The 12,757-nt window shown below is 46.9% G+C and overlaps 1 protein-coding gene across 13 annotated transcripts in view; it reads right to left on the reverse strand.

The window, feature by feature from the left end:
• The window catches only part of MTSS1 (MTSS I-BAR domain containing 1), a 127,487-nt gene extending 117,690 nt beyond the window's left edge, over window positions 1-9,797 (reverse strand). For 12 of the 13 annotated variants that reach the window (XM_086608838.1, XM_086608829.1, XM_086608833.1 and 9 more), the window contains exon 1: window positions 9,720-9,791. In XM_086608838.1, coding sequence (XP_086464964.1) covers window positions 9,720-9,791 — 72 coding nt within the window. Of the gene's footprint in view, window positions 1-9,719 lie in introns of all 13 variants that reach the window. The other variant, XM_086608840.1, reaches the window with a different exon arrangement.
• Window positions 9,798-12,757: the final 2,960 nt, after the last annotated feature.

Consider the following 12,757-nt stretch of genomic DNA (forward strand, 5'->3'; position numbering starts at 1 on the left):
GTTCCCCGAGTACTCAAACGCAGCACTTCTTAGCAAGAACGTAGGTATTTATTAGACCTCACTAACCATTTAAAAGGAGAGGAAAGCCAAGTCTGGTACCATTCTGTTGTTACAGCACTAGAGTCTTTAATTTACATTATAATAAAGCCTGCACTGTGCTAGCCCATATTTAAACATCTCCCATGGAGGATACCAGTTGCCCCGTGGTTGTGACTTCAGTTTGGTACTGCAAGGACCCGTGAAAACTCATCCCCCTTGGTTGCTGCATGGCATCCTGGCTTACAACCCAACTTGTGGTCCCTATTGACATAGCACGGAGGCCTACATCAAATCTGTACTGTCCATAGCTCAGTTTCATAGTTTGTAAGACAGAGAAACTCAGCTCCAAAGCAGTCTCTTCATGGTTTAAATCAAAGATTGGGTAATTAGCAAACAAAAGTTATACTCATACTGTGAGAAAATATATCATGCATAAACATACAGTCTCTCCTTCTCTAAACACAGGAAGCTATTTACAAGAGAGAAGAGGCAGGGAGAAACAACTAGCCACAGCTTCTAGAGATCTTTTATCCCGTGCTACATTAAAAAAGCTGAGTATTAAGTAGTCTTCGAGAGGAAGCATTTAGTTCCACATTCTTCCCTGCAGGTCTAAGCAAGTCTGCAAGCCGGAATAGCAGATCTCTCCTCAGAGACTCATCAATACCGCCTTTCATCCACTCAATCATTAAGTGGCCACTGTGCATACTCGGCAGCTATTTTCTAAACCCACAATATTTCAGCTAGATCAAAATGAAGATAATTAAAATATCAGGAGGCACTCACTCAACTTAATGCCTACACAGGACAGCCTCAAGACAACAGCCCTCTGCTGGTAACACCACCAAAATCAGTGGGGACTCATCACTTCTTCCCAAGCAAGGAGAAATCTTAATTTCTGAGCGTTCATTGCTTGATCTCAACACGATCTCCATCACACAAGCAGTCAAAACAATCTCCAGGACCCAAGAAGTGACAATATCTATTGCCAAAGTACTGACAAGTGTCTGACCACCAAAGTACCTTATTGGGGAAAAGGCAGCAGCTAGGTAGCAAAGTTTTTAGTGCTTTATGAACTTTGGCTCTTGCCAGACAGTAAAGTGCAACTATGCTTATCACAGGCTACTTTCTCTCCCTTTCACTCACGAGAAGAGAAACAATCACTTTCAAGCACCAAATTAGACGCTTGCTTTGCTCACGGACAAAGAGGAACCATGAGATTTGCTCATTGATGATTTTGTTTGGAAGCATCTCATCACAAATAGTTTTATTAACCAAAAAAAAAAAATTAAGCCACTACACAAAGGACTTCAGAGGCACTACAAAGCACGCATGTGACTTATGCGGCAAAAAAATTAAAAATCTCATGCTTGGGTGAGAAATCTCATGCTTTGTGTGGAAGACAAAAACTGGAACAAATCTGAACCTTTCTGTACCATGAACCAAATGTCTCTAGTTACACACTCACTGCTAGCATTGCACACACCAACACAAGTTCATTCCTGCAAGTGTCCTTTTTAAAAATACCCAAAGTGATTTGTTAAATGATGTTTGTACACCAGCTAGCATCCTAGAATTAAAATGAACTACACAACACTTATGGTTCTTGACCAAAAGAGTGAAAAATACAGAGCTCACACAGCCTCACAAGACAAGACGGCCAAATTCTTCATGATCTACCACTCTATGGTTAAGATGTCCCAGTCAGACCTCTCCACTATGAAACGGAGATGTCCTGTAATTTCAGTTACAGAAGAGGAGTTCAAGACACTTGTGTTGAGAGTTGATCAGTTATTTGTAGATCAGTGCCTGAAATCAGTGGATTATCACGGGGCGGGGGGGGGGGGAAACAGCAATACGTCTTAAGCAGCAGCAGCAAAGTGTAAGTGTATGTGTGGATAGAAACATGTATTATACTGGGAGCTTACAATCCATCCCCTCATTAACTCTGTGCTCTAGATGCACCCAATTCCTTCTTGTCCTAGGGGAAAGGAGTAGAAGTCACTGAACCTGCAGCCATAGCCTGCCTTTCTGTAAAATGGGAGCCATTCTTGGGAGCTAAGTCACATACAGAGCGCTTTGAAGATGAAAGCTGCTATGGTCTTAACCACAAAGCTACCAGACATTTTGTCTCTCGTCCTTCGAAACACCTCAGCATTCAGGCTATCTCTCAGCCCAGCAGGAAGGAGTCAATCAACGTCCTTAAAGGTCAGCACGGATACCAATGAACAGGGCAGCACTTGGCACCTTAACAGCATCAGGGCAGACATAATTTTGAATTGAAAAACACACACTTGAAGAGGGAAATACATTTCTATAGCATCCTCTTTGTGCTACTAACTCAAACCCTTCCGTACCCACCATTGTGTGCTCTGAAGTAAATCAAAAAACCTTTCTGGATACAGTTCCTATTCTGCTCTCTGCCATGGAATGTCTTCTGCTCATCCTCAAGATCACACTATCTCTGGGTAGACCATGAACCTTAAAGATGTTTTTCAGAAGCTGAAAACACACAGCCTGTTAAGTGGAAGATGCTGTTTACAGATTCACAAGAATATTCCATCAATTGTAGCAACTTCTGTACTTTGAAAAAAAAAAAAACCACATAGCAAAACAATGTGGGGTTTTAGGTATTCTATAGCAAAGATTTTGGTGCAGCTCGTGCACACTCAGAACTGAGGAAGGAAGCAGCAAACTCTCCCAAACATCACCCTCTGTTAGGTATTAACCAGCACTGAGCCTGTAATTACACAGACTTCTTGTCCTCCAACATTTGTTCAGTCAATTGTGTTTCATGCAGCGCTGCACAACTCCTTCCACGCTTACAACCTCGCAAACCCCATTATGCAGCCCTCGGCGTGCTGCCAGATCCAAAAGGCGTACTCTTACAAGGCATTAAAAGTCCTTGCCCTGGATATGGCACAGAATAAGCCCGCCTCATACAGGCTTATGCAGCAAATGCTCAGCAGTTGTACGAATTGTTAACATTCACACAAGAGTTACTTGGACCAAGAAAGAATGTGTCCCTAAAAAACAAATGATTCGTGAACAAGTAAGTTCCCAGCTATGCCCTGTTGCATGAACCCCAGTATTTAAACAGGTATGCAGCAGCTCTCTGCCTGCACCATCATTCAGCCTTCGCTGCACGTCAATCCCTTCCCCTCTTAAGATGTTTACAGAAAGATACTCCAGCTGCTTAGAAAAGGCAAGGAATTTCAGTGTACGCAAACCAACCATTGGGACAAGCAGGTTTTAAGAGTCAGCGAGGGTAAGAAATCAGTACAGTCAGCTAAGCCCAAAATGCCTTGGTGGTAAAACCATTAAGAAAAAAAAAAAATGGGAAGAAAAGTTGCATCAAGTGGAAATGAACTCATTTCGTGCTTTTTGTGGAAAGGGAAGAAATGTCGATTTGCTAGGTTTGGAATGAATCAGTTGCCCTAAAGACTGCCGTGCAAGGGGCATGGCAGTGCAACGCAGAACGCATGGGAAAGGGAGGACAGAGATGCTGTTTCCTCTCCAAGCCTGTACCTGGCTGTTGCACAAGAAACATTTGGTTTTCCTTACAATCATTATCATCCTTAACAGTTGGATTGAAATTAGACCTTAAAGTCATTGAACCGAACATTCCTAGTCTCCACAGAGATTCCTATGCTTCAAATAAAGCACAGCTGCAGAAGAGCTGTTGTATTATGACATGTCAGGGTAAAACAAATTTGCCCAGATTCTCTGATACATGTGGGCTCTCCCTTGGATTAACACGAACACAGCGGACCTGCAGCTGTACTTGCCATCGTAACTGTCTCACCATTTCTGTTTGTTCCAACAAATATGTTTTTCCACTCAGTTTATATTATTTGTGTGAATACAACAAGGTCACCCCTCACAAGCAAATCAAGCCTTGACTGCTCAACAAACAGGTCTTAATCCTTGATGTGACCAACCCTGGCTCCATCTTCCACAAACAGCAAGATTAAAATGCTTCTTCTCACTGGTCACTTCCTAAAAGGAGGTAAGAGGCTGTGAAAACATAAATGTTTCTCTCATGCCCATGTGTTCGTGTCTTTCTCTTCTGCTTTGACCAAGGGCTTTGCATGGTCAAAGGCAAAAGTGCACCACCCTCTCATCCAAGAGACCCAGCAGCAGCAATGGAGCAAAGGGAAAGGTTCACCTCCTTTACAGGATTAAGGTACAGATTACTGACAAAAGCAAAAGGTTGATTTTATTTGAGTTTTCAGCTAAACAATCATGGAACAGATTCTCCTGGTAGCTGTACTAAGGCACATAAAAAATAACCAAGTGGTTGGTGACAGCCAACATGGCTTCACTAGCGGCAAGTCGTGCCTGACTAATTTACTGGCCTTCTACGACAAAGCTACAGCGCTGGTTGACGTGGGTAAAGCAATGGATGTTGTTTTCCTGGACTTGTGCAAGGCGTTTGACAGTGTGCCACATGACATACTTGTCTCTAAAATGGAGAGACACGGATTTGACAGATGGACCACGTCGCACTCAAAGAGTTGTGGTCAATGGTGTGATGTCTACATGGAGACCAGTGTCAAGCGGTGTCCCTCAGGGGTCTGTTCTGGGTCCAGTGCTGTTCAACATCTTTGTCAGTGACATGGATGACGGCATTGAGCGTACCCTCAGTAAGTTCGCTGATGACACCAAGTTGTGTGGTGCCATGGACTCACTTGAGGGAAGAGATGCCATCCAGAGGGACCTTGATAGGCATGAGAAGTGGGCCAGTGCTAACTGCATGAGCTTCAACAAGTCAAAATGCAAGGTCCTTCACCTGGGTCGGGCCAATCCTAGGCACAAATGCAAACTGGGCACAGAGTGGGTTGAGAGTAGCCCTGAAGAGAAGGATTTGGGGGTGTTCATAGATGAGAAGCTCAACATGAGCCCGCAGTGCGCTCATGCAGCCCAGAAGGCCAGCCGCATCCTGAAATGTATCAAGAGAAGCGTGGTCAGCAGGTCAAGAGAGGTGATTCTCCCCCTCCACTCTGCTCTTGTGAGACCCCACCTCAAATACTGTGTCCAGTTCTGGTGTCCCTACCATAAGAGAGACATAGACTTGTTGGAGCGTGTTCAGAGGAGGGCCACAAAGATAATCCAGGGGCTGGAGCACCTCTGCTATGAGGACAGGTTACGGGAGCTGGGATTGTTCAGCCTTGAAAAGAGAAGACTTCGGGGGGACCTAATAGCTGCCTTCCAATACCTGAAGGGAACCTACAGGAAGGCTGGGGAGGGACTTTTTACAAGAGTGTCCACTGATAGGACAAGGGGAAATGGGTTTAAGTTGAACGAGAACAGTTTTAGATTAGATCTTAGGAAGAAATTCTTCAGTACGAAGGTGGTGAGACTTTGGAATAGATTGCCCAGAGAAGTTGTGGATGCCCCCTCCCTGGAGGTGTTCAAGGCCAGGTTAGATGGAGCCTTGAGCAGCCTGGTCTAGTTGAGAGGCGTCCCTGCCCATGACAGGGAGGTTGGATTAGATGATCTCTGAGGTCCCTTCCAGCCTATGCCATTCTATGATTCTATGAAATAAGACACATACACTTAAAATAAAAAGTATTTCTAAAATTGTCTAAAATTTCACTCCTCCTTTAGGAGCCTTGCTTTCATTCACTGACAGGAAGATGTTTGCCATCCTCTCACACCTGCACATCCCTCACACGTGGGGAGATGAGTGAGACCAATGGGTAATCCACATCAGACCTACAAAAATTTAGTAAATCCTCCCATTCGGTATAAACAAAGTCACAGACAACCTGTGTTCATCCAACTGCTCATTACTCATCTTGCCACCATGCCCTCCCCACGGGTGCCAGGTGCTGTACACATACAGCAAGCCCCCGTCCTGCCAAAACACACGCTGGCAGAAGAGGTGAGACAAAGAACATGCAAAAAGGAAAACAACTGGTATCAAGCAAGTGATGAACTACCAACACTGCCAATTTCAAGATTTTCAGAGGTGTCTCTTGTTTTCCTTTTCCCTTCAAGATAGCAGAGAACAATGCAACTAAAAGGAACGTAAAACCAAGACTCCGAAGGAAAAGCAGCATTAAAGAGAACCTGCTCCACATGAGAAGACAAGATCTTTTGAAACCCATTCGTGACAGGCCCTCCCAAAAAACTATCTGCACTGATTTGCTCTGCACTACAAGAAATACTGAAATTAAGAGCACATTACAGCACCTCATTTCTCAATTGCCAGAAACGCGTTACACACCATTCAGATCAAATACTCCCTTCCCACAGGGAGCTACAGAAAGTGTGCCGCGTTCAAAGAGAAACCGCACGGCGTTTGAATGCAGCACACAAAACTACTCCTCCAAGGGGACATACATGTTTTATTTTTGCTTTTACAAACTTTGATTGCTTTGAAAAAGATCTCACATAAGAGCGTACCAAATTGTATCGTAAGTGCCACGTACTCTAGGAAACACCAGGGCTGTGACAACAGACCAAAGCTTAAAGATTGGATAGGCAGGCTTTTTCCCACCTTTAACATTCTTTAATCTGATCTTGAAGTCTCAAAGCTTTGAAGCTTGATTCTAGAGCACAACGGCCAAGTACAATCCCCATTGTGGACCTTCCACAAACAACCCTGTCACCATGTACATCGCACGGTACTCAACGAACGTGATCCTTGTTTTGCATGGAAGACATGGACTTCCCTTGTCAGAAGACTGAAGTTCCAGATGTACATTGAAGTGCTGTATAAATGGGATGTTTATTATTCACTCATATTTAACTCAATAATATTGTTTCTCTAAATTGCTAAGCTTTATGCTCATTTATTTTGGAGCTTGTTTTGTTGAGTATTAACCACGAAATTATTTTTGGTAGAGGACAGAGAGAAATTTGGGGTTTCTGGAGAAAACATTAAAGGCAGTTCAAGAGACCTCACTAGCAAGAGATAATCTTGCAGCCAGAAAGTGTGTTGTGTTAGTCACACCAGCATATATTGCCCTCAAAGTTAACACAGTACGGAGACAAATGGAAATAATCACATTACTCAGGATTATCATTCCAGTTTCTGTAACCTTGTCAAGATCAAGGAGAGCTCAAAATTAACAACAGATACACCTGAGCTAGTTCTGTGTTAGTGTGAACAAAGAGAAAAATCAGTCCACACATACTGTATCTTCATCACCTCGGCTGCAGCACCCATCTGCATCCACTGGCAAGACTTCAGAGTAATTTTAACACGCTGTTGATTAACCCTACCATCTTTACAACTAAGTTTAAAGCAAAGCAATACATATGATAAAAGAACCTGCAAATCATTTTGTTTAAAAAAGAAAAAAAAAAAACGGTGGATGCTGCAGCAAATCCCTCAGCACTGCAGGGCATGTGGGGCCTTGATCACAGCCTGCGATGAGAAATAGGCACAGACAGTGCACTCGGGTACATGTGGGCAGACCCCTACGCAACATCTCCAAGATTCTGCCAGAAGCCTGCCCACATAGATCTGACTACATGAAACAGCACTTCAAATGCTAATTTTCACTTTACTACTACAGGTATGACGAGTTGAAAGGTTCTGGTTAGCTGTCAAAAAATAGCTACTTTTTCTTTGAAATTGTCATGATCCTTTGTGCACAATTCACAAAGAATCCTGGAGCATCTCATTGGCAGTACGGCATTAGCTGCATCAAACTGAACTACAGGTAAAAATTATTTATTCTACTCATGCTAAATAACGAGCAGATTTTTCAAACCGTAACAACCACCACGCTACTAGAGACCTGCTGTGATTCCTTCCAAACCTCCCCCCTCAGTAACTGCCAGTTCACAAACAGGTTCCACTACTATGGTGGATTAAGAAAAAAATATTCACGCCTGTACCCATCTCCATAAGCTCATGTCAACATGTTTCTGATGAGCAGCATTCCCATGCAAGTAACAATGTGTAAAGGAAAAAATAAAAAATAAATCCACACAGCAAAGGCCCATTTGCTTAAGAGCAAGAAAAATCAAATACATCACTTATGGAAAGAAGCAGAGAATAAACATACTCGGTGTCCCTCTGTGCTGAAACCCAAAACCGCACTTCATCTGGAACAGAACATCTCCTGCGTGTTCCCTGCACAGCCCAATAAAACGAGTCCAGCCATTTGTGAACATTTCCTGCTTTTTGAGGGGTTGTTATTTTATTTTAAAGCACAGTCGTTCTTAAAAACACAAGGGGGCTGAGAGCCCGAAGAACAGCACCGCCAGGACTGCAGCATTGTCTTGACAGATACACTCACACACACACACTCGCCCTCCTCTCCGCAATCTGCCTGCTCTTGACAAGCCATGCTCTTAATTAAATGTCTCCCAAGATCTGTTGAGAGGAAAGTGCACATGAACCCTTGCCAAAAAATAAATTTCTAGTGCAAACAGCTTCTCCACCCCCCCAAAAAAAAAATACACTAGAAGCCATTCACCTATGCCAGGCTCCCTCCTAGAGCAGACCCCGTCCTCCTCCACCACTATTTGGCGGCTCTTTCTCCCGCAGCCCTCCACCGAATAAAACACCTAAAGAAATCCCGCGCCCCTGGCTAGAAGAGGCACAGCGCACACAGTCGCTGCCTTTAAATTACAGCGGACCCCCCATCATCCGATGGGTCCCTCAACATCTCCTGACAACGGCATTCTTCCCAGACGGCCCTGGGATGAAGACAAGCTGCCCTTGTCCAGGGGAACACTGCAGTATTCTGCAGTACGACCGTGCTGGAGGCAGGGCGCCTTGATCCCGGGGATTTGGGGGAGGCACAACTGGCAGAACACAGCAACGCTTTTACACTATTTATTTCCACGAGCGAAGGGCAGGAGGCATCCCTTCATCCAAGGAAAACCCTGCAGAAGTGCCCTTGGCTGCCAAGGATAGATTGGGAGCACCTCTCTCCAAGGGACCCTTTTGGCGGATGGGGTAGGTGGAGCCTGAGATTCCTGGTGGCTGGTAGGAGAGGAGAGACCCGGCAACTTGAGACCTCTGGATTCATCCACAGAAAGAAGCAAATACCTCCACGAGCATACATAGCATGGAAATAACACCATATAAGCGACTGAGCAGCAATTCTCATCCAGGCACGCAACAACTTTTGAGCATCTCCAGGCTGAGATTTTTATTTTTCTTTCCACCGTGCCCACGGGCCTGGCACAGACATCCCTACCGTGCCCTTTCCAACCCCACCCCACAGCTGACACAAACCGTGCCCATCTCCTCCACACGACGCTCCCACCTCACTGCGTTTATTTTGCTAGTGAGCCGACAGCCCCAAACAACAACAACGAAAAATAAAAAAGAGAAGGTGGAGGAGGCAAAAAAATTAATAATATTTTTAAAAAGAGAGACAGGTTTGGAAAACGCTGACCCTGGCGCAAGATAACAGCTTGCATGTTCGAGCAGGAAAGACAGAGAACAGAGGGAAGGAGGGAGGGAGAGGTGGCGTCCTGCAGGCAACTCGCAAACGCCAAACCAGGCGGGTGGAGGTTGCACCGGGAGCCCTTTGCCAGGCTCACGGGGCGCACGCCGCAGCCGGAGCAGGGTCCCCCGCAGCGGCGGCCCGGGGTCGGGTGGGGCGGGCGGTCACGGCGCCGCCACCGCCCCCCGGTGCGAAGTTGCGCCGGGCCAGGTGCGGCGAGGCTTCCTCTCCCCCGGGCCTCCCCCAGACCCTGCGGTCTCTTACCTTCATGTCGCTTATGATGGTCTGAAAGAGCCCGCCGAGCGCACTACATTCCTTCTCTATCACAGCCTCCATTTTCCTCGCTCGAGCACACTGGAGGAGGCAGAAACTGCTGCAATTTCGCTGCTAAGCTAAAGAAAAATCAGACACCCCCGCTTCCCACCTCACGAAAAAAAAAAAAAAGAGGGGTGGGGGCCAACAAGCCGATGTAGGCAACAAGGGAAATAAAAAAAACCCAACACACCTGAACCCCTACCTGCCTGCACCTCTAAAAATTTAAAAAAAAAAATAGAATCCAGTACTATTGGCGCCTCTCTCCTACACACACCTCCCCGCCCCGCCGAGGAGCACCCGGGGATTCAGAGCCGAGCGGGCACTACCCTCCCACGCACGGGAAGACACAAAATCCATCTCTGCGCATAGCGGCCCGAGCCCCGGCGGCGGCGGTGGCGGTGGCGGCGGCCCCGACCGGCCGCCCCGGCCCCCGCGCCCCCCGGCACGGCGGCGCGCTCAGGGCAGCGGCAGCCCGCAGCCCGCCAGCTCCGCGGCGCTGGGCAGAACCGCACGCACACTCCCAAAAAACTAGGGGGGGGGGAAATGTATCTGTATAAAAAGAAATGAGATGGCGCGTTAAGCCGCTCCTCGGGGCGCAGCCCAGGGGGTCCCTGCCAGCCCCAACAGACCCGGCTGCAGCTAATGCACCCGGCCCGCTGCCTGCCCGCTCCAGGAAGAGCCCGGCCCGCCCGCCTGCCGCTGCCCCGGCGGCGGCGCCCGCCCCCGGCCCGACCCGGCCCCGCCCCGCCCCGCGCCGCGCCCGCCCGCGCGGAGCACCCCGCCCCGCACGTCACCAGTGCGGCCGCTGATTGGCCCCGCGCGGCCGGCGGGCGTCCGCGCGGCGGGTTCGCGCCTCGCTGTCGGCGCGCGCTGCTGGGGCGCGGGCGGACACCCCCCACACCTCCCTCGCGGAGCGGGGTGGGGGGCGCAGGCGGCGGGGCCGCGCTCCCGCCGGGAGCTGGGTCCCGTCCCTCAGAGCAAGCGCCGCCCCGAATGTTTAACGCTCGGCGGAGAAACTATTTTTCTGGTGACGTTTACTGAAATTGCCCAGATTCGCCTGGTTTTGGTGAAAACCAGCTGCTTCAGCCCACCGATTTAGAGCATCTGAGCGCAAAGCACTCGGCAACGCTACGAGCAGCGCAAGGTTCAACCCCGGCGTAGCGCAGCCGGCGGCAGCTTTAACCGTCGAGTGTGTGGGGCTGTTTACTCACTCTGTCCCGCAAGTCTGTATTTATGTTAAAGTTACATAAAACACGTTTTTTTTAAAAAGTAATTCAGTTTTCACATTCTCTGTGCCAGATTTTGCAAAACGTTGTGATCAAAATTACACGTGCGCCCCGAGGCTGTGGCTCAAGTCCTGCAAACGCTGATGGATGTGCTTGTCCTGGGGACCTGAGCGGCGAACGATAAATGCACTGAGGTTCCCGAGACTCCATCGCACAGAAATTAAGAACGTGCTGATCTGTTTTGGGGAGCTTAGGCCTGAAGATCCTGTTGTTGCTCACCCCAGGAGAGCTGCACTCCTGGGCAAACTGGCCGTATCACCGTGCAATTCAATAAAAGCCAAATATAGAGCCAGGAAAATGTAAGTATGGAAGAATAAGCATGTGACAGATTACGTTCTCCATGTTAATTTAAGCAAGGAAGGAAAAGGCTGGACAGGTGCCCTGCCTCCAGTGGGGCTGTGGCAGCACAGGCTGCCGCAGCAATCACCCCCTGCTTCACCCCCCTTCACCGCCCAGAGGAAACACCCACCCAGGTCTGACTGAGTGCTTCATTTTGTGGTTCTGTATGACCCTGTCTCCCAAAGACAAGCCCAGCAAATGTCCCCCACAGATTGCGGTAGCGACGCCTGCTCGTCACGCGCAGAGCTTCAGGTACCGTCATAACCAGCACGGCAGTGGTCCCCTGGGACAGAGTCACATCCATCAATTCAGCAGGGAAAGTTGGTGGCCTACTTTGGTTTCTTCAGCCGCTCTGTTTCTGGGGTGATCCTTGTTTTAGCACAAAGAGAGTTTCGGCTAACCTCTTTTCTGGGAATCAGCATTTCTGATGTAACAGGCCTTACAGGAGTAAAGGTAACAGAGGGCACGGTGCACAAAGGACAGGAGGGAGAAAAATCTCATTCTGTAACGAAAAGGCTGTTGTTTAAGGACCATGTTAATGCTTTAGTTAATAAATCAGGGCTGTCTGCTCTGTACTAAGCAACAAGTGTTCGTGCAGTGATGAAACAGCATGCAGGTATACAACAGAAAAATGAAGTAAGTGTTTCAAGCCTCAATAAATTATAACAAGTAAATTAGGTATACAGTGTAAGAGAATGGTTTTTTACCTTGCAAAATCGAAAGGAGAAACCTTGTACACGTCGCTGGTTATGATGAGTAACTCGCTGAACCACCGTAACTCGAGGGGACCCAGTCACAACCTAGAGAGACCCCATCAAAACTGTTCAGGTGGAATATTTTCCGTCAGAAGGTACTAGGTCATGAAAAATGGAGACATGATGATTTCAATACACTTTATATTCATAGGACAAAAAATCAAAATGAAACATTGCGAAAGAAAAGTATTTCTTCTTGTCACTATTTTCTATTTCAAAACCTATTTTGTTAAATTTTCATTGTATATATCACTTAGAACAATGAGTTTGTTAATTTTATATTTTAAAATGTTTATTTGTTTATAGCATAACACAGCTAAAATAAAGAAAGGGCATATAACTTAAAGCCATCAAAATAGGGTCTTGAGGACTGAAACTTTTTTCCTTTTGCCCTGATGGAAATTTCAGACTTTTCATTTTATTCTGCCTTTTAGTGACTTTTAATAATAGAATTTTCTACAGAACGGCAATTCGGCTTCAGCCAGCTGTAGAGTGAGAGTTAAAATTTTTCTTTAAAGACCTGAGTCCAAATGGCTGTTTAAAGTGTGAGTAAAAAGTAGTTTGGTGATGTTGCGGTAACGTCGGGTTACCATCTGTCGCATTATTT

Source organism: Tauraco erythrolophus, chromosome 3 (assembly GCF_009769465.1).
Source record: "Tauraco erythrolophus isolate bTauEry1 chromosome 3, bTauEry1.pri, whole genome shotgun sequence".
Taxonomy (NCBI): domain Eukaryota; kingdom Metazoa; phylum Chordata; class Aves; order Musophagiformes; family Musophagidae; genus Tauraco; species Tauraco erythrolophus.